The sequence below is a fragment of the Tenebrio molitor genome, chromosome 7 (genome assembly GCF_963966145.1).
Source record: "Tenebrio molitor chromosome 7, icTenMoli1.1, whole genome shotgun sequence".
NCBI lineage: Eukaryota > Metazoa > Arthropoda > Insecta > Coleoptera > Tenebrionidae > Tenebrio > Tenebrio molitor.
This window is the reverse complement of record NC_091052.1, coordinates 15693252-15710984: the sequence shown is the minus strand read 5'-3', so window position 1 is coordinate 15710984 and position 17733 is coordinate 15693252. Positions and strand designations below refer to the sequence as shown.

At 37.0% G+C, this 17733-nt stretch overlaps 3 protein-coding genes across 8 annotated transcripts; 2 read left to right on the top strand and 1 right to left on the bottom strand.

The window, feature by feature from the left end:
* Positions 1–134: 134 nt before the first annotated feature.
* On the bottom strand, positions 135–7417 carry na (sodium leak channel non-selective protein na). 3 transcript variants are annotated; one of them, XM_069053072.1, is made up of 23 exons: positions 7281–7417; positions 6953–7226; positions 6251–6436; positions 5968–6191; positions 5786–5914; positions 5581–5729; positions 5278–5525; positions 4512–5228; positions 4049–4461; positions 3876–4001; positions 3585–3767; positions 3355–3534; positions 3053–3305; positions 2627–3003; positions 2149–2569; positions 1905–2099; positions 1638–1855; positions 1364–1587; positions 1173–1309; positions 982–1118; positions 778–934; positions 451–730; positions 135–403 (listed from the first exon to the last, which is right to left on the bottom strand). In XM_069053072.1, the coding sequence occupies exons 2-23, from the start codon at positions 7055–7057 to the stop codon at positions 225–227; spliced, it is 5238 nt and encodes a 1745-aa protein (XP_068909173.1). In that variant the 5' UTR covers positions 7058–7226; positions 7281–7417; the 3' UTR covers positions 135–224. The 3 variants fall into 3 exon arrangements, with proteins under 3 accessions (XP_068909173.1, XP_068909174.1, XP_068909175.1); XM_069053073.1 differs by lacking the exon at positions 7281–7417 and having other exon boundaries at positions 135–397; positions 6953–7265; XM_069053074.1 differs by lacking the exon at positions 7281–7417 and having other exon boundaries at positions 3897–4001; positions 6953–7265.
* Positions 7366–13460, top strand: mus101 (mutagen-sensitive 101). Of its 4 annotated transcripts, none has more exons than XM_069053077.1 (17): positions 7366–7504; positions 7584–7750; positions 7799–7938; positions 7995–8235; positions 8800–9068; positions 9120–9418; positions 9472–9560; positions 9640–9933; positions 9979–10798; positions 10858–11025; positions 11080–11369; positions 11422–11607; positions 11662–11779; positions 12329–12399; positions 12455–12700; positions 12750–12973; positions 13021–13460. In XM_069053077.1, the coding sequence occupies exons 2-17, from the start codon at positions 7664–7666 to the stop codon at positions 13217–13219; spliced, it is 3741 nt and encodes a 1246-aa protein (XP_068909178.1). In that variant the 5' UTR covers positions 7366–7504; positions 7584–7663; the 3' UTR covers positions 13220–13460. The 4 variants fall into 4 exon arrangements, with proteins under 4 accessions (XP_068909178.1, XP_068909176.1, XP_068909177.1 ...); XM_069053075.1 differs by having other exon boundaries at positions 7992–8235; XM_069053076.1 differs by having other exon boundaries at positions 7372–7504; positions 7592–7750; positions 7992–8235.
* A 282-nt stretch (positions 13461–13742) lies between these two features.
* On the top strand, positions 13743–16094 carry LOC138134679 (farnesol dehydrogenase-like). Its single transcript, XM_069053079.1, has 4 exons — positions 13743–14028; positions 14105–14566; positions 14615–14764; positions 14818–16094. The coding sequence occupies exons 1-4, from the start codon at positions 13921–13923 to the stop codon at positions 14857–14859; spliced, it is 762 nt and encodes a 253-aa protein (XP_068909180.1). The 5' UTR covers positions 13743–13920; the 3' UTR covers positions 14860–16094.
* Positions 16095–17733: the final 1639 nt, after the last annotated feature.

The following is a 17733-nucleotide window of genomic DNA, read 5'->3' as shown; positions in this document are numbered from 1 at the left end:
ATGTTCGTCATTATTTGGTTTTTTGATATTTAATATCTAGAGAACGAGATAATGTTAATTGTTTCATTCCCAAAATCGAGATGGGTGACCGAATAAAATCGCGATAAAAATGTCGATCAAGCAATAAAATCATGAGCGACTAAAATCCATTTATTAAAAATAAACACTTGTTATAAAATATACAGAGAAAACGGTAATAATCCTAGGGACACTCATTTCTAACGCTACTCTTCATCACTAGATTGAGATGCGTAGGCCAGCTGCTCGTTCCACCAATCCCTGATTTCGTGCAGCGCATTCGAAGCTTTTGGAACGGTAGTTTTGTTGTTAAAAACTTCTCTCGGCATTCTGTTCGACTCGTTCGTCTCATTCAAGTGAGGAAGATTTTTATTGACCACTAAAACTAAAAGATAGGAACATAACAATGCCGAAAAACTCGACAATCAATACCCGTCTGTCGATTATTTTTCTTCTTGGTGGCAACCCTTTCTTTCTCTGTCCTCGCAGCAGGATCGGACAGTGTCGGTGCCAAATATTTCCTTCCGGAACTACTCCCGATACTGTCAGATCTCGGCAGAGTGACAAGCTTCTGTTTTCTTGTCTCCGTTTCTTTGACTTCAGCTTCGCTTTCTTGGTCCGGCGGTCCATTCTTCTTCTCTTCCGTCGTTTCAGGCATGTTTATCATTTCGTTCGTTGCTCTTAAACCGGCAATTAAGCTGTTTTGTTGTTTCTGAAACTGAAAATGAGCATTCAAAACGGACAAAGTGTTCTACTAACATTTGTAGATCTTATCTTTTTCAAACAACCCTCCAACCAAGTTCTGATGGTTTGTTTTGCCACTTCTTCTTCGATAATGTACTCGAATTCTTCTCTCGCTAACAGTTCTTCTAATTGCAGAGCTTTTCGAATGTCGACAGATCTATACGAAAGCATGCTATAAAAACAAGATTAATTCAAGTCGTACATTTAAATCCAACCTACTTAATGACGTCATGAAACGTCACATCTTCTCCATTATGTAATCTTTCCAATTCGTAGCACATATGTTTGAAAAGCAGTCGATCTTTCTGCGGATCTACTTCTAATCTTCCTTTCAAAAGTCGCAATATGAATTTGATCTGCATTAGATTTTTCAAAATAACAATTATACAAACACTAGGCTAAAAAATTACCCTTCTCACTGGGATCACACCTCTTTGATGGATGTCTACAATGTTCCAAGTATTCTGAAAATTTCTGATATCAGCATATGAGAGCAACGCATCTTCTTCGTTCGAATAGAAAAGAGAAAAATTCTCCATGATAATAGCTACAGAAGTAATCGATCAAATTCTTTAAATGTGTCTTTGCATTTGAATCTTACCCACTAGCAAATTTAGGACAATGTAGGTTATGATGACGTAAAATGTGCAAAAATAAATCAAAGACCCGGTGAAATTTCCACAATCGGTTTGCCAATAGTTGTCTGCGGGGGTACAATAAGGTGGTTGGATCATGCAATCATGCATTATTTTATTCCAGTCTTCGCCTGTAACGATTCGGAATAACATGGCTACCCCAGTTACAGGCGATTCAAAGTTGGCTCGCCTGAAAAAAATGACATTTTACTTTCACATTGTAACCTAACTTTTTTCTACCTTCCGATCCCTTCACCGTATTTAACTGTCCCAAAAATAATCGTTCCAGCCAGAGCGTAGAAAAAAACGAGGAGAAACATTCCGAATATGATGAAGAAGCTTTTACACACTGAAACTCCAACGGTTAGCATCAGCATCTTCAAAGTCGCGTGTTTCCCCGTTATCGTAAAAAATCTCAGTATGACCACCATAAAACCAACAAAGTATGTTAGATCATTCTAAAATGTGAAATGTAAAACTAATAGCAAGAACACTTTTTGGGCGTACTTTGAACATTATGTGGAAGAACATCCAGATCACACCCATAACTGTGACAAAAAGGTCGTAACGATTTCTTCGTGACTGGAGATAACCTCTGGGCGTGAAACCAATATTTTTCATAACAACTTCAACCAGAAATAATAGCGTACATATCATTCCCACTGTTGCCAGGATATCGGTGTGGGCTTCTTCTTTGTTCCACTACAATTTCGATTTAATGTTGTGACATATTTTAGAAGATCTTGCATACCGTAACGCCCAGCAAACCACTGTTAATCAGCACCATCATAGCTATGCATCTTTTAAATTTGATATTTTGAGTGATATCGTAAATGAAAGCTCGAAATTTTTTCCCATCGGGTCGTGGAGGTAGATGCAAAGGTTGAGCGATTTTTAGTCTCTTCTTAAGATCGCACCATCTTCTTTGGTCAACTGTGAGCAACGCTGTGCCCTTGTTCTCCGAATAATTGGCAATAACAACACCCACGAAGAGGGTCAAGCCGATCATGCAACCCAGGAAGATATAAACGTGAATGTAGATGGCGTGAGCTGGTCCTAAAGCTTTGATCAAGACGTCTCTTACATCGAGCCACCCTTTAAAAGACAAGACTTCGAATAGGGTCAACATCGCGTCTCCGATATTATCAAAATTGAATCTTCTAGGGTTGGCCCTGAAGTAAAATCAGTGTCACAAGTTTTTTTGATGAAAAATACGTTTCTTTTATTACCAAACTCTCGGGACTAGAATTGACGGAAACGTTTCATTTTTCCCTGGTGGTAGTTTCATCTTCGTTACAAAAACTCTACGGAAGAAGACTCCAACACAGTCCTCTCTTTTTGTAACGTTTGGATCGTTACATCGTGCCAATTTACCGCCGTAAAGTTGTACACCATAGCTTGCAAAGATAAACATCAAAAGAACCAGCAGAGTTGAGACGAGTAAGATTTCTTTAAAGCCGCGACATAATTCGTAAACAACTTTCCTCATGTGTGGTACTAAAGTAAAGATTCTTAATGGTCGCAAACATCTCAATATCATAAGTAATTGGGCTCCGGAGTTTGGTGGTACTCGTTTCGGCATCCAACATAAGAAAACAAGACTGACCTAAAGAGTGTTGTTATAAGGGTGAACAAAAACGTGATGAAATTCTTACAAGATAGATAAAAACGTCTAACAGAGCGGCAACATCTTTGACGTAAGCTTTGGGCGTGAAAAAGAGACCATCTGCAAGAATCTTCAAGGCTAGTTCGATGCTCATGAAGATTACGAAACAGTATTCGGCCACTTGCAAGCTGATATTTTCCATGACTCGATAATATGGAGTTTCAAACATCATCGACAAGCAAGAAAGTGTTGTCATCGTTATCATAACCCAGTCCAGATATGTCACCAAGCCTAAGAAATTGCTGTAATTTTATTATCACAAAAACGTTTCGACAAATCTAAATATCGTACTGAAGGCTTTTGTATTGCACTTTTCTTTCTTTTCCCGTTAAAGGGTCCTTCAGTCTGGCGTCATATCGGGCGTAGACAATCAACTGACAAAATTTTCTAAATCTACTCTCCCTCGGTACTGCGAAAAGTGGCGTATCAAAAAATGGATGGTTCTCTCTCAAATCTTCTTCTCGTTGGTTCCTACAAAAAAAAACCATTATATTTGGCGATTACTTTGTGCGAAAAAATGCCTTCTCATTTCAGCTTGTTGTCGTTTTGCTTGCAACAATTTTATATCTAGATCGTGGGGTCGAGCTCTATTCGAACTCACTCGGTTGACTCCGATGTCTCCGTTTTCCATCAGATGTTCATATGTCTGTTTCAATTTGATGGAGCCGCTGCGAACACTGCGTCTGATCGATCTAGATCCGAATCTGTAAAATTTCACAAAAGACTAGACAAACTATCGACTTGAGAAGAGTGAAAATTTTGCGATCGAAAAAGTGTGAATAAAATTTTGTTGCCAATTACTCGCCACTCACTTCTTAAGTTCAATACGTAACTGTTTCATACTGTTAACAGTTCCTTGGGGCTTCAACGGACCTTTACTACCAGGAACTGGAATCATGGAAGAGTCTCCAAGCATTAATCTCTGATTGTTTGAGTCGCTAAAATGTTTACATAATTTCAGACCTGACAATTAAATTGTTCTTACTTGATGATGTAAGAGACTGAAGTTTTTTTCAGTTTGATGTTTTCAACCCGAACTTTTGGCAAATTATTCAAAATCTTCAACGGCTTCTGCTTGCGATAGATTATTTTCGAATCGAAAACTTCTTCGTTCAGTTTCTTTATGCCACTTTCGGAATTCTCGTCTTCTTCAGTTTCATAAACAAACTGCCTCATAAAGCTCTCTCGAACTTTGGGAAGATTAAAATCGGACGGTACTTTATGAAGAGTCACCATTAAAGGACTGTCTGGAAATTTCTCGAAAATCCTCAAGCGAAAAGGCAACGTCTCCTTGATTTCGGCGCTCTGCTCCCTGTATTTCAACTGTTTCAGTTTCTTTATATCCTCGTCTAGCTCCAGATTGTCTAAAATTACGGCTACGAACAAGCTTAACACAATCTACAACCAAGACGTTTGCAATAGGAGGACTCTGGGGGTGTTCAATTTACCAAAGTGACGAAAAGATGGTATAAAATAAAGTAAACAGCGACTAGTGGGGCAAGCATCGATCTTGTCCTCAACATAGTTTCATCCATGACTTCAACCCAAGCTTCTTGAGTCAGAATCTGAAACATGGACATGAACGCTTCCGCAAAAGTCTCGAATTTGGTGAAGTCCAGAAAACAGAAGAGTTGCATGGAGATGCTCGAAGAAATTATCAGCAGACACATGGTGAAGATTATCAAACTTCCAAGTTTCTTTCCCGGTCCGAAAATCTTGTAGACGAAATCTTCAAGAAGTGGTGAGGCTTTGATCAGTCTCACCACTCTTAAGACTTGGAAATAGGTAAATACACTCATGTAACAACCAGGCATGACATGAATTGTTGTGCCTACGACTAGGAGAAGCTCGAATTTGTGTATAGAATGTTTCCAATAGCCTCTCCACCCCAGACACCATATTTTGAATATGGTTTCCAAATTTAAAAGAACTGTAAATCCCACTTCTGTGTAGTAATAGTTTTCGTAGAAGACGTGTCGTGGTCTTTCGTCATGTTTAAATCTCATAGTAGCTGTCACTATTCCGTTTGCCAGAATTACGCCCATTACGAATAATCTAAAGTGCGGGGATCGAAGAATAATATGGCAAAATTCAGGTGCTAAACCTCCATGTTTGTTCTCATCTAGAGTCACCAGTTTCCAACCTCTGTCGTCGCCAATTAAAATCTGAAATCACTGACTCGATATTTTTTATTTTTGTATTTTTCAATTAAACCTGAGAAGCAGTACTGTTTTGGATGTGCCCTCTAACCCCCCACATTTGTTGGAATTGTACTCTGATCTCGTTAAATGTTTCCGTGATGACAGCTATGAAAACATTTTTGACCAGCCATGCCAGAAAGAAAATCATGGTACTGAAGTAGAGTACCGCTCGCCATCCCGGGAGTGAATCGATAGCTCTGTACATTATGAAAACCCATCCTTCCTGAGATGCTGCTTGATATACAGTAAAGAAACTTGTGACTGTAACAGAATAATCGTTGTTGATTACTTTTAAAAAGTTTGATTGTGTCATTACCAAACTCATCGAAGCCGTTGAATCCGATTATGTACCTCGACAATCCTTCTAGTTTCATACATTTCATACCTTCTGGACACTGATAGCCTGATGTTGGGTCTAAAGAGCAGAAAGTGTCAGGAATGGCGAGACTATTTATTGTAATATGCCTAAAAATGCATAGAAAAAAATAAATGTAGGATTTGTTATTAGCATTTTAACTTACTTCAAGTCAGTATTGTTGAGTACGCAATGATTTTTAAGTTCTCCAAAAAATTGTACACCAAGAAGGCCGTATAACGACATGAAGAATAAAAAAAACAGAGTGACATTGTAGATCTGTTGACTCGACCGCCTGAAACGAGTTTGTTTTCAGTTTTTCTTTGAAAAAAATTAATTTTTGCTCACTTAAAAATTTGATTTATTCTAGATTTGGGCATGGAAAATTTCAAAAAAACGCGAAGAAATCGTATCATAATCAAGGGTCTTGGAGCTCTCAGTATTGATAAGTAACTAAAGCGCGGAACAGTACCCAAAATTTCGAAAACTTGCAGAATGACGGATATCCACAGGAAAAAGACCATGCTGGCGTCGAACTGACACCAGTGATCTTTTAAATACGGTTTTTCTCCCTAAAATTGTTCTGAATATTAGACAAGAGGTTCTTTGGATTTATATCTTCTTCCATTACCTTTAATATACCTCGTATGTGCATCTTGGCTACCATTTCTGATGTAAACAAAACAGTGACAACAATATCCACAATAAATGTTATCCATTGCATGGGAACAATTTTTTCAAACGTTTTTGGTGTATTACAGCTTACAGAAGCCAAACTTAGCAAAGCACATGTTCTCATTAATCTTCGTACCCACCTCTGAAATACATTAAGTATCTAATATTTGACGAATTTTGAATTTGATTGGTCCGCTCAGAGGTATTGTTATGGCAACATAAAATTCTACCAATCAAATTCAAGTCCACGTAAGTCAAAACGCAAGTTAATTGCTTACTTTTTTCAGTATTTTTCAAATTGGCCTAAAAATGTGTGTATTTTTTTTCGCGTTTAATTAACCTTGAACTTAAAATTTCGCAGTAGATTACAATTATGTATTGTCATCATGCTATGCATTCATAAACTAATTATGTCATAAACATTTAAATTAAGTAACGTGCGTTTTATGTTTGGGAATAATTTCAAAAATATTTTTGTGACATTTTATAAAACAGCTTAACAATTTCCTCTATTCTGTTTTATGTTTTTGTCAATATTTATGCAAAAAACAGAGAGTAAAAATTTCTTATCCTCGCTTGTTTTGCAAATACGAGTAAATAATGAAATACAAATTAATGTGACCAAGAAAAAAATCATCATAAATACACGTAAAAATACCTTATTCACCCATTCGGTATCAGCACTTTCATTAAAGGCCTCGTCGGGACCATAATCCGCCAAAACAGGTTCCCCTTTCAGACTCTGTTTTCTCCCCAACATCATACTGAAAAAAATTGTGATTCCGCCCCTGAATTACATTTTTACAGGAATATCCCAGTGCAGCTGATCGATTAACAATCTTTTCATACTTGTTAACCACAACATATCTCAAATGTTACTTTATTTGCGCGATTACGAGATTTGAAGGAATGGATGCTGTTGAAACTGAAATCTGCAATTTCACTTTTAGCGTGAATCTGAAATTTGAAAAATCAATATCTTATACCAACATAAATGTAGTAACTCCAAGAGTTTATCGTCGGGACCATTTGGGGAATTTAAAGATTCAAAGATACCAGTGTTCAGTGTTTGATTTTTAAATTTGAAATTTGACAGTTAACGAATGAATGTTGTTGCTTGTTGCGAAGTGTATGAGAGTATGAGGATAATTTATGTTTTCTGTCGTATTATTTGTGACTCGCATGGAAATGATTAGTTTTGTTTTATAGAGTGAGTAGAATACTATTCAAACTTACTTGCACGATTATTGGCTTTTTTGCGACAAATAAGAATTGTACGATTTTTATAGGTTTGTAGGTTAGATAAGGAGGAAAAAGGCGGTAAAAGCTTTCATGAACAATTAAATAATTTGAGGAGACGACAGAAAAAATGGATAACATTAATGTTTTTTTTATTTTATCGGAAAATTACGCTGATTCCACTCAAGCGTCAGAAATTATGATTCAAGCTTTTGAGGTAATTCGGTTCGTCCAATTTTTAGGTTAATTAAGTGTTTGTTTATAGTCTTGTCAGCAAAATGCTGTTAACGTGTCTTGGATTAAAGAGGCACAATTCGACTCGATAAATTTCTCGAAAACCGACTTCGTCGTATTTGAGGATTTCAAAGGCAAAAGTTTTGAGTCTCTTAAAGAGAGCAAGTGTGCGTAAGTTTCATGAATTCTGTTTGGCATACAGACAAAAAAATACTGTTTTGTAGCAGAATAGTAGGACCTTGGTGTATATTAGTGTGCCTATTGGAAGGACGTCCAATTCCCAATTTTCCTTGGCCAATTTATAATGTAGCAATGTCAGGTTGTGTCATATCTTGTTCGCACATTGCTAAAGTGAAAAAGTTAGAAATCAGAGAAAAAATTCAGTTGATGGGTGGCTGCTATACTGACAGTTTAATGTCAACTAACACTCATTTAATTACTGAGAGTGTGAAATCAGAAAAATATCTTGTAAGAACTTTTAGAGTGTCTTGTTCAAGTAAAATTTGCAAAAATCTCTTGTTTTATGTGGTTTTCAGTTGTTTTTAAGAGAAACTTGTGAAAGGATTCATTTTATTACAAAGGAAATTAACTGCTTATTGACAGACAAATTTGTTACCTTGCAACATTCAGAATATTTTTTTGAAATGTTTCACCTGTTAAATTGAAACACAGTTGCTAAATGATTACAAAGAAGTAAAAATGAAATTATCACTTGAAATCTGGTCAGATCAAGTCACATCAATTTTTCTACAATTTACTTCAACAGAAGTCATAAGTAATGTAGAGTTTTGTCATTATTTTGAAATTTTGTGTAATATTCATGAAGTAGGACGTTTTGTGACTGTTCTGTTGCTGACTGCAGTAGAACAGTTTCATTTTTTACGACCGTGTTTACGCAAATAAAGAGATTAGGTTTTATTTTTTTTCCCCAATAAAGTCAGTCTTGCATAAAACATACATTTTTGCAAATTTGAAGGTTGAACGCCAAAATAGACTTGATCCCAAGTCATCCATTAACAATGTGTTTTGTAGCAAGCAGCTGAGAGTAATTTAAAATTGATGATTTCTGGATGGGTGGATGCCGTATGGGAAGCCAGTCAAACCAACAATGTACATTGTGATAATAAAGAATTTGATAAGTACAAATGTTTGCCATTTTATAATTTAACAATTTGTTCCACTGGCTTTCCAAATATCGACATGAGGACACAACTATCGCAAAATGTGGTGAAAAACGGCGGCGTTTTTACCGCATCACTTGCACTTGCAAAAACCGACGTTCTTGTAGTTTATGGGACAAAGTGAGTACAAACATATCTCCACGAATTCTCACATTCAATTCTCAATTTTAGTGGCATTTTGAGTCAAAAGTATAAAGCTGCTAGATCTAATTCGAATATTTTTTGTGTAAGTGTAGAGTGGATCGATGATAGTATAGCTAAAGGATATGCCCTACCCCACAACACTTACGTAGTTAAGAAAGGTACTTCGACCCCAACCAAAGAAAACGAGACTTGTCCTGACTTTTCAATGATCAGTGCCATAGGAGACGTCACAGCAAAAAATGCGACAACGCTTGAAGAAACTATAGCTTCAAGAAATGCTCGACCGTCGTTTCCAGTAACCAAACGTATTTCTCCCAAGAGAAAATGTAGTTCACGTTGTATTTTTCCTTTGTTTATTTGTTAGTGTTGTTTCTCGTAGGTTCGGTCACTGAAGATCTCGCAAGGCTCGTTGACGGATTGGACATTAAAAAAGCGAAGAAAGCCGGACAATACTTGGATGGATACAGCGTAAGTATTAATTTTATACATTTGTCGCTGTTACTCAAGTTGTTTAGAAGATAGTCCATAAAAAACGTGTTTTTTGAAGGTGTACTTAACCGGATTCTTGCCTGAACAACGGGAAAAACTCTCTAAAGTTTTAAACTTGAGCGGTGCTACAAGATACGACGATATTTCCGACCGTCTTACTCACATCATCGTCGGAGATACCTCTTGTCATCAAGTCAAAATCATAAAGTCCAAAAATTACTCGGCATCTTTGGTATCCGTTCATTGGCTGCTGGACAGCATCGAGAAACAACAAGCTGTAGATGAAGAAAATTATTTAATCAACCTGCACGATATTGACAAAGAACAGTTCAGTTCTCCACTTGGGCGAAAGGTAATTTAATTTTAATTGTTGCTCGATATTATTTGAGAATTGTAGGGTCTCAGTTTGCTCAGATCTAACAAAACACTTACACCTAACGATATCCAGAGTACCAACAGGAGTTCACCCGAATTGGAAGTCGACAACGATTTAATGCAACAGTATCTCAAACCCGCGTCCAAAGACGACGACTCTGATACTTTAGTAAATTTGTTAAAAAACGTCACTCATTTTGATTCGAATACCAGCGGAAGTACCAAACAGACAGACACTTCAACACAAAATTCGGAATTCGACGACAGATCAAGAATATTTCAACAGAAAAAATTCCTAATAGTCAGCTTCACTCCAGAAGAATGTAATTATATAAAAGAACAAATAGAGAGCCTTTGCGGTTGCGTTGTGTCAAAAACTTACAAAGGCATTCCGGATTACGTCGTCGCTCCCCGATTTGTTCAGACGTCGATTAATATTTCTGCCCTCGAAATCGTTAATAATTTATGGGTCGAAGAATCGATTTATGAGTGTGAAGAAGTTCACATTTCGTATTACCATAGACCTTTCGTCGTTGGTCAAAAGAAACCTCTAGAAAATCGCGTTGTGACCATCAGCGGTTACACAAATTTCGAAAGAACTTTCTTAAAAGAACTGATCGAGGTGTTGGGTGGCGTTTCTCAAGAGCAGTTCGCACGTGTTCAGTGCGTTGAGAAAAACGTTCTCGCTTCCACACATCTGGTCAGTTTGAAACCTGAAGGAAAAAAGTACGTGGCCGCGTTGAAATGGGAATTGCCAGTGGTCAGTAAGGATTGGTTGCTGGAATGTGCCAACGTAGAAAAGATGGTAGCGGAAGATAAATTTCTGATAGGGGATGCGAAAGGTTTTTTTACGAATATGATGACCACATTGTGGATACAATTTGAATGTAATTCTTTGTAGTTGCGAGTAAACCGGACGCCTTTCCGGAAGCTGTCTCTGAGAATCTCAATTTGTCGCTTAAGTCTACCCCGAATCTAGAGAAACAACCCGCGGCTTCGCCTTTCTTTAAAAATAAGGGAATCTTGACTCCTATAACCCATAAGCAGCCCCTCAACATCAGTAAATCAGGTAAGATTTTAGGAGTTTTCGTTTTTCGTTCGATGAATTCTTTGCATCTGACAGAACAAACTCCCGTCAACTTTCGACTCTGTGGGACGACTGAAAGTCCGGATTCTTGTAGTCAGGTTACACCAATTAATAAATTGATGGAAGAGGTGAGAAAAACCAATCTTTTGGGCACGCCTCAGACACCTCCAGTGCCCAAATCTTGGTACGACATCAAAACACCAGACAGTCCTTTCGGTGCGTTCATCAGGCCTCATCTGTCCTCCAAGTCGAAGAAAGAATTGATGCGTTACATCAATCGCATCCCCGATTTTGTGCCTCCCCCGAAAGAAAGGAGGAACTCTACTGTATGTCTTTGTTTTTCGAACGAGATCGATATTCACTTTTATTCTGTCTCAGCCGCTGTCGGAAGTTAAACGTAGATGTTGGAAAAAGTTGTTGGGACAGCAGGACAGTCCCAGTCAATTTACGCAAGATCGGACAGAAGCGTCGACAAGTCAGACTGAATCTGCGAATAACGATGACAAAGAACAGTGTCAGGCTGGTTCAAGTCAGATCAACTGTGAAGCAGAGACAGATTCAGAGGTTTGTGAGCGTTTTCTTTGTGGTCCGTGTCAGTTTGGTGTAATAAAATTTTAGGCGAATGTAGAGAATGTGTTCATAAACACTAAACTGAAGCAGATTGAAGATATGGTGAACGCTATTGGAGGAAGTCGCAGGAGTAGTAAAGGTTTTCAGTCGACTGTTCCCGTAGAAGGTATTTATTAAAAACTGCTTTGTTTGGTTGAGGTGTTTTGCTTGTTTTAAATTGTCCTTGTACCTTGTATGGATCAGTTAAAAAAAAATGTTTTTCTACTTCAGTGTCACAATGAGCATTTTGTGATCGTTTCTAGTGATTAATGAATGTGGGGTTGGTATTGATAGTAAATTTCAGTGTTAAGTGTGATGTCATTTGAACTTGAATCCTTGTTTTGGATCAAAATAAACTATTAAGGGGATAGATTGTTATTGTAACAATATTTGGGAGATAATTTGAAATTTAATTTTCAATGAAATGACCACGAAAATGACATTGCTTCATCCAATACCAACCCAATTCCACTAAAATAAAAGTCACTAGATAATTGTTTTATATTTTTTAAAATTAAATTATTAATGAAGCCGAAATTGCAAAAGTAGCATGTTACACTCGTTTCACAAGACCTGTTGTCGAACTCGTTCCTTTAGAGCACTCCTCCTCGCTACGATCTTGTAACAATATGCTATTAATTTTGTGTAAAAATGATATCTCTTGTTGGTAATTTAGTTGGAAATGCGTCAGTAAAAGACTCTCAACCCTTTACCGTTGGATGGGATTACTGCGAAGAAATTGTTAGCGTAAGTTGCAAACTCACTACTGTCGAATGAAGTCGTTACACTAAACACTTTTCAGTCCCAACAAATTCGAATATTTGTGATATCTGGTCTAGAAGCGGACCAACGTGAATCGGTCACCGAGAAAATAGAGGGTCTGGGGGGTCGGGTGTCCGATTTGAACTCGTACGATCCAAAATGCACCCACTTAATATGCCCCAAACCAGCAAGAAACGAAAAGACTTTATCATGTATGGCTGCGGGAAAGTGGATCTTGCACGTTTCCTACGTAGACAAGTGTGTAGCAGCTGGGAAGTTTTTGCCTGTGGGTAATTCCGTTTAAATTGTTTTCTTGTCTGACGTATCAACCGCAGGAAGAAAATTTCGAATTTGGCAACCCCAAATCGAAAGAAAATATCCCGATGACCTCGGATGCCGAAAATGAACATAGAATACAATGTATACATTGGTGGCGGAAAGAAATCGCCCGAAGAGGTTACGGCGCTTTCAACGATATGCGGGCCATAGTCGTTGCTCAAAAACGCGAGCCCATCGTAAGAGTTATCGAGGCCGGGGGTGGTACGGTGGTGGATGCGATGTAAGAAATTGTCTAGAGGTTTAATTCGTTTTAAATTGTTATTTTAGGCCACCTTTCGACGAGGATGTCCATGCCACACACTGTCTTTTAGAAGTGAGGTCCGTTTCAGACTTCAGTTTGTACAATCGTTTAGCTGAACAAGGAATTTTGTGCCTAAATACTTTATACATCAGTGATTTTTTGTACAGGACCAATAAAGACATCAAGGACGCCATCGTACCGCATTTTACCAAATTTTACTCATGAAACATAACGATAATTCGATAATTGTAATTAGCTCGTATGTTAAAGATCTGTTAAATAAAAAAATTGTGTACATTATGTTAGGTTGATTGTAGAACATAATAGCCACAAGTGAATCTCGACGTGTCGTTGTGCTTTATCAATTTTTTACTTTGAACTCGTGTCTTTTATGTGTATTTTTTTATTTCCCTTTTCGAAGTATAGAAGTGTCATAACTATAATTTATTATATTTGTCGTGTCAGATTCTTTTTTTTAAACCTGAAATGGTGCCAATTAATCCATTGTAAATTTTGAGTTTTCTTGATAACTTCGTTTTTGAAATATGCTTTGATTTCAAGGTTTCCCTACGCCACTGGTCTTGCCACTCTTGAACGTGCAGTTAATAACGTTGCATAATGAAATTATTACATAACTGCATAATGGTAAACACTAGTCAAGGCTTTTTAAACCTTGCAATTTTTTTTAATTGTGAATTCTAAAATCAATACAACAAAAAATTAAAAGAATGCCGGGACAACCTTAAGATAAGTCCAAGATTCGATTCACGTAATAATAAGACGAAATCAGCATTTTTTTTGCCACAATTAATTTGTAATTACTAATTATGTTATAAATCTATTTTTACGCAATGATCTAACTGTTCATGGTATAATTGTTGTATATAACCGGATTCACCTTTGGAAACAAAGTTGTGTCCTCTATCATGGCTCTATCGATGCATCGCTGGTCTGGAAAAGTGGCCATAGTGACTGGTGCCAGTTCTGGCATAGGTGCTGCAGTTGCAGAGAAACTCGTCGATGCTGGCTTAAAAGTGAGTCCGAAAAACCATATTGTTTTCATCTTTGTATTCAACAGATGAACAATGATTGTATTTGAATGATAATTAGGTTGCTGGAATCGCCCGGCGATGCGGCCCCATCGAAGATTTGGCCAAAAAACTGTGCAACAAACCGGGCAAACTGTACGCCGTCAAAGCGGACATGTCCAAAGAGGAAGAAATTGTCAATGCCTTCAAGCACGTGTGCGACAATTACGGTCCTATCCACATCCTGATTAACAACGCAGGCATAATGCCAAACAACGGTCTCAGCGACGGCGATTCCAAAATTTGGAAGGAAGTCCTCGACATTAACGTTTTTGGTCTGTGCGTGGCGACTAAAGAGGCGATTAAAGTGATGCGTTGTAATAAAATTGACGGTCATATTGTCCACATTAACAGCATCGCGGGCCACGTAACATTAGATTTGCCAGGCATGAATGTCTATCCTGCTTCGAAATTTGCTGTTGGGGCTTTAGCCGAAACTCTGAGACAGGAGTTTAACAGGAAGGAGGAAAAAATAAAAATCACGGTGATTGATATTGGGTGAAGAGGTTTTGAATTTATTTGGCATTTGTAGTGCATCAGTCCCGGTGCTGTGAATACAAGTCTACTAGGATCTGATAAATTCAACATTGATCCGCATGTGCGGGAGACTATGCCGCTTCTAGAACCAGAAGACATTGCGTGTGCGATTATGTATGCCCTTTCAACTCCAACGCGCGTCCAAGTAACCCTTTTGATTAAGTTAAAAGATTACCATTTTGAATTGTGCATTTTTAGATAAACGATATAATTATCACACCGAATGGACAAAAATACTGAGAAGTTGATTTTTCGTGGCTTCGAAGGAACAAACCAACCGGAACGGGAATCTTTATGTAACATGTAATTATAGTTTAGTTTACATTTTTTATTAACAACAAAACACTTTCGGCTATTTTATAATAAATAAATTAGAAATAAAATCAGACAGAAGTATTGTTTTTACCGTGCTGGTTTTTACATTAGGTATGTATTGGGTGATTCAAAATGATTGTGGCCAAGTATGGCAACTATGTACGAAAATTCATCTGGCAACTGTGTAGGTAGGGTAGAGTTGATGTTTTTTTGACAGTTCATAGTCGCGCAATTTTGAAAACTGTCAAATCAATGTGTAATGATATCAAAAAAATCAAATGCACGCTTATGAAATGTCATACAAATGACAACTCTACCTCATCCACACAGTTGCCACATAAATTTTCATACATAGTTGCCATACTTGGCCACAATCATTTTGAATCACACAATGTTCCCTATTTGATTTAAAATTTAGTAAAATCTGTTGAATGAGGAATAATTCAGTAGTATCTTCCTATTCTCTGGTAGACTACGTCCACTGATACATACCGGGTGATCAAGAAGGACTGTTTAAGTTGGCAGTACAATTAAGAATTTTTGTTAATTCCGTTATTTATAACACTGCAACCGAATTTGTTTTGTTGGTTTATTTGACAAATATCTAATGTAGGTATAGCATTAACAACGACAAGCCATCAACAACCGAAAGTTCAGGCGATTTAAAATACAATTCAGTGTTACCAACTTAAACAGTCCTTCTTGATCACCCCGTAGAATGCCGTTTTTTAAATATCCATAGATAACAAAATCCCCAAACCACAACATTAACAAAGTATCATTGTGTTGGTAATATCTTGAAACATTCGCGCAACTGATTCTCATTGGTTGTTATGAAACCTACGCGAAAAATAAAGTATATGACATTTCAAATGTGAAATTGTCAGTGCTGTCAAGTAGTTTTAAGCATTTAGATTTGCATAATGAACACTAAGTGAAAATGATACAGAGGTAATTTTTGTTCGTGCATTAAATATTAAATAATCTCTTGTTTGTGTTTAGCCATTTCCGAAAAAAGCTGGATATTTTAATTTCAGTAACCAGTTTTTTTCGGAAATTCGAAAATGTATTGTGGGTTGCATTTTTAATTCCGTCGGATCAAGGCGGTCGGGCACATTATCACTCGTGAAATACCCTGTATTAATAAAACCTAATATACACTGCGTTTTTTATTTCGCTGAGCATACGAGTACAACGTAAAATGGCTATTTTCAGTTCTAAAATGGACAAGTCAATTCATTTGGAATAGGCAACCAAACTTACAGATTCATGAATCCTATGTTCAGAAAAATAAAAAACTAACGGTAGGTATTACTCCTACTATACTGAAGTTTTCTTTTGTCTTTCCTAAGTGCAGACATGCAGAATAATAATAAAACATCACGTGTAAACCTACTTTTTTCATTTTTTTAAATTTCGTGCCGGATCTATTTGTTGTAGCGTAAAGTGATATTTATTTAAGATATAAGTGTAAAAAGTTATCCTTTATTGCACGAACGGGTTTAAAATACGACCGAGGTACGAGGGAGTATTTTAAAGGATGTGAGTCCAACAAAGGAACTTTTTACACGTAAGTATGTCTTACAACATTTTATCTACGATCGTGAGATCATCGGTGTTTCAACATAAATTTGTATTAAATAATTATCATTGAGTCGATATTTTATGAATAACCGAAGTCGTTTGAGCACGACCTGCTGTATAATAACCGGCCTGTTCATTTCATTAAAAAAGCAAGCATTGCGAAAATGTTTCCGAGAAAGAGCCAATTTTCGCCGATAAGGGCGCCACAGTACGGGCGCTTCTAAAGAATAAAAATGCCGAAAAATATGTTTAGACATGATTTTAGAGTATAGTAAGTTCATATTTTCTTTCTAAAACAATACTGAATACAATCGTATTTTTGATTTTAAATTCGAATGTCATTTGAACGAGAAAAACTCTCGGTAAAAAAAAATAAATAATATCCCCAAAAAGCGTCCGTACACTAACGCTCTGGGGGATCACTCAAATTACACTTTTTAACAGGTCGGTTATAATACAGCAGGTCGTGCGTTTGAGAACCACGTCGTTTAGCAACCTACTTCTAAACAATGTTTCCAACAAGTTCTATTGTTGTATTCTGACAATTCTGTGCCATAAAAGCGTGCACTATAGTAGGTATATTAAAACATGAGTTTTATAAAACTTATATTAAGATACGAGTCAGATTTGCAGCACGACTGCTGCAAGCAGGAGTGCCTGCAAATGACGAGTGCTCTTATCTACCACAGTATAGAGCTATAAAAATCAGTAGTTTCACTCGCGGGTTCAAATGGTCGCAAATCTCGAATCAGCTGACGAACTCGCAGGTGACTGCGCAATGGGAAGACCGCTGCTAATTGCAATTTTATTTATTTATTTTCTTAAGCTTATTAAGCGCATTCTGACATGCGGCATATCGTTGTATTCGGAAAAATAATCTCTTTCAAAATAGGAATAAAAAAATATAATTAAGCTATTTGAAAAAATAATGTTGACTATCATCTGACCTTGAATGGCTTTTTGAAAAAAAAGTCTATATTGTGTTTATAGAGTTTTTAAAGTGATTTCTTCCAGTTTTTGTTTTATTTAAATTGAGCCATAAATAATGGAGATATGGCTTGCGGCGTTTTTTCGGACGCATCTGTATATAAAAATTGTTTAATTTATGTATTCCCTTATTCCCACTGATTCCCTTCATAAAATATTAAATAATATTTGAATCCTCTAATGTCATTTTCATTTCCGGCCTAGTTTTAACTCTCACATATACCCCTA

Coding starts and splice junctions, on each gene's coding strand:
- na (XM_069053072.1), bottom strand. CDS start 7,057: ATGATGTTGGGGAGAAAACAGAGTCTGAAAGGGGAACCTGTTTTGGCG. Junction 2,100..2,148: donor GTGGTTTGCTGGGCGTTACG/GTATGCAAGATC, acceptor TCGAAATTGTAG/TGGAACAAAGAAGAAGCCCA. Junction 1,310..1,363: donor TGTCCTAAATTTGCTAGTGG/GTAAGATTCAAA, acceptor TTACTTCTGTAG/CTATTATCATGGAGAATTTT.
- mus101 (XM_069053075.1), top strand. CDS start 7,664: ATGGATAACATTAATGTTTTTTTTATTTTATCGGAAAATTACGCTGAT. Junction 7,939..7,991: donor CTTAAAGAGAGCAAGTGTGC/GTAAGTTTCATG, acceptor ACTGTTTTGTAG/CAGAATAGTAGGACCTTGGT. Junction 8,236..8,799: donor TGAAATCAGAAAAATATCTT/GTAAGAACTTTT, acceptor TGTGTTTTGTAG/CAAGCAGCTGAGAGTAATTT.
- LOC138134679 (XM_069053079.1), top strand. CDS start 13,921: ATGGCTCTATCGATGCATCGCTGGTCTGGAAAAGTGGCCATAGTGACT. Junction 14,029..14,104: donor TCGTCGATGCTGGCTTAAAA/GTGAGTCCGAAA, acceptor AATGATAATTAG/GTTGCTGGAATCGCCCGGCG. Junction 14,567..14,614: donor AGGAAAAAATAAAAATCACG/GTGATTGATATT, acceptor TGGCATTTGTAG/TGCATCAGTCCCGGTGCTGT.